The sequence below is a fragment of the Nanorana parkeri genome, unplaced genomic scaffold, assembly GCF_000935625.1.
Source record: "Nanorana parkeri isolate BGI_ZX_2015 unplaced genomic scaffold, ASM93562v1 scaffold2094, whole genome shotgun sequence".
NCBI classification, from domain to species: domain Eukaryota; kingdom Metazoa; phylum Chordata; class Amphibia; order Anura; family Dicroglossidae; genus Nanorana; species Nanorana parkeri.
The window spans coordinates 1-1,133 of NW_017308362.1; the positions used below are offsets into that span (position 1 = coordinate 1).

At 54.7% G+C, this 1,133-nt stretch overlaps 1 protein-coding gene across 1 annotated transcript in view; it reads right to left on the bottom strand.

Annotated features, from left to right (window-relative positions):
• Positions 1-300: 300 nt before the first annotated feature.
• The window catches only part of LOC108800660 (nucleobindin-2-like), a gene marked incomplete at its 3' end in the record, with an annotated part of 40,524 nt that continues 39,691 nt past the window's right edge, over positions 301-1,133 (bottom strand). Inside the window, exons 13-14 of the mRNA XM_018572653.1 lie at positions 605-710; positions 301-507 (exon numbers count right to left, since the gene is read on the bottom strand). Coding sequence (XP_018428155.1) covers positions 301-507; positions 605-710 — 313 coding nt within the window. The remainder of the gene's footprint in view (positions 508-604; positions 711-1,133) is intronic.

Sequence of the window (1,133 nt, forward strand, 5' to 3'; positions counted from 1 at the left end):
GTTGAATGGCCCTACCTGTTTGCAGTTCTCCGTAGATTTGGTTTTGGGGGTGGCTGTATTGCTTGGATACGGCTCCTCTATTCTTCCTCCACTGCTAGAGTACGCATCAACAATATGCTGTCGACCCCCTTCGCCCTGGGCCGTGGCACGAGACAGGGCTGTCCCCTCTCGCCTGGACTATTTGCGCTGGCGATGGAACCTATAGCTATACTGCTTCGGGCCTCGGCCCGGGTGGTGGGGCTCCCAGTGGGGAGATTGATGGAGAAGCTCTCACTCTATGCTGATGATGCGATACTTTACCTGGGGGATGTAGGGCCTTCCCTGACAGCGGCTTTAAGCATAATAGACACCTTTGGTTCCTTCTCAGGGCTCCGGGTGAACTGGGGGAAATCCTTGCTGTTCCCGCTGGGCTCGTCCCCCCTTCGGATTGACCCGGGCTTGCCCCTCACGCAGGTTTCTGAATTTCGATACCTGGGTGTGGTGGTGAACTCGGATCGTGCCCGATTCCTAGAAGATAATTTATATCCCATATTTAGACACCTGAAGGCAAAATGTATGGCATGGAAAACTCTCCCCCTGACACCGGTGGGTAGAATCAACTTACTGAAAATGGTGTTCCTCCCGAAGTTTCTTTACTGTTTCCGTAATACCCCGGTCCAGATTCCCATCTCCTTTTTTCACACACTGGAAGGAATTATTTCCAATTTTGTCTGGGCGGGGAAAACCCCTCAGGTGTCTAGGGGAGTCCTCCGACTCCCTTTGTCCGAGGGGGGACTGGGACTGCCATGCTTCAAAACCTACTATTGGGCGTCGGTTCTGGTGACAGTCTGGTGGTGGTTTATAGGGGATCAGGATAACCCGGCGGTAACTCTGGAGGCTGCTCTGATGGGTTCTTATGCAGGGCTGAGAAACTTGGTTTATAGGGGTCCGAAGGCAGTTGGGACGGTCACGGGACCTATGCGTACTGTACTGGCGGTGTGGGACAGGATGAGAAGGGGAAGGGTGCCGGCTGGTGCCATCTCCCCCGATGTCCCGTTGTGGGGCAATCCAAGACTTGAGCACCTGCTCTCTGTCCCGGACCCCCAGGTTTGGGCCCACCGTGGGATCACAGTGATTAAGCACATCATGCCGGA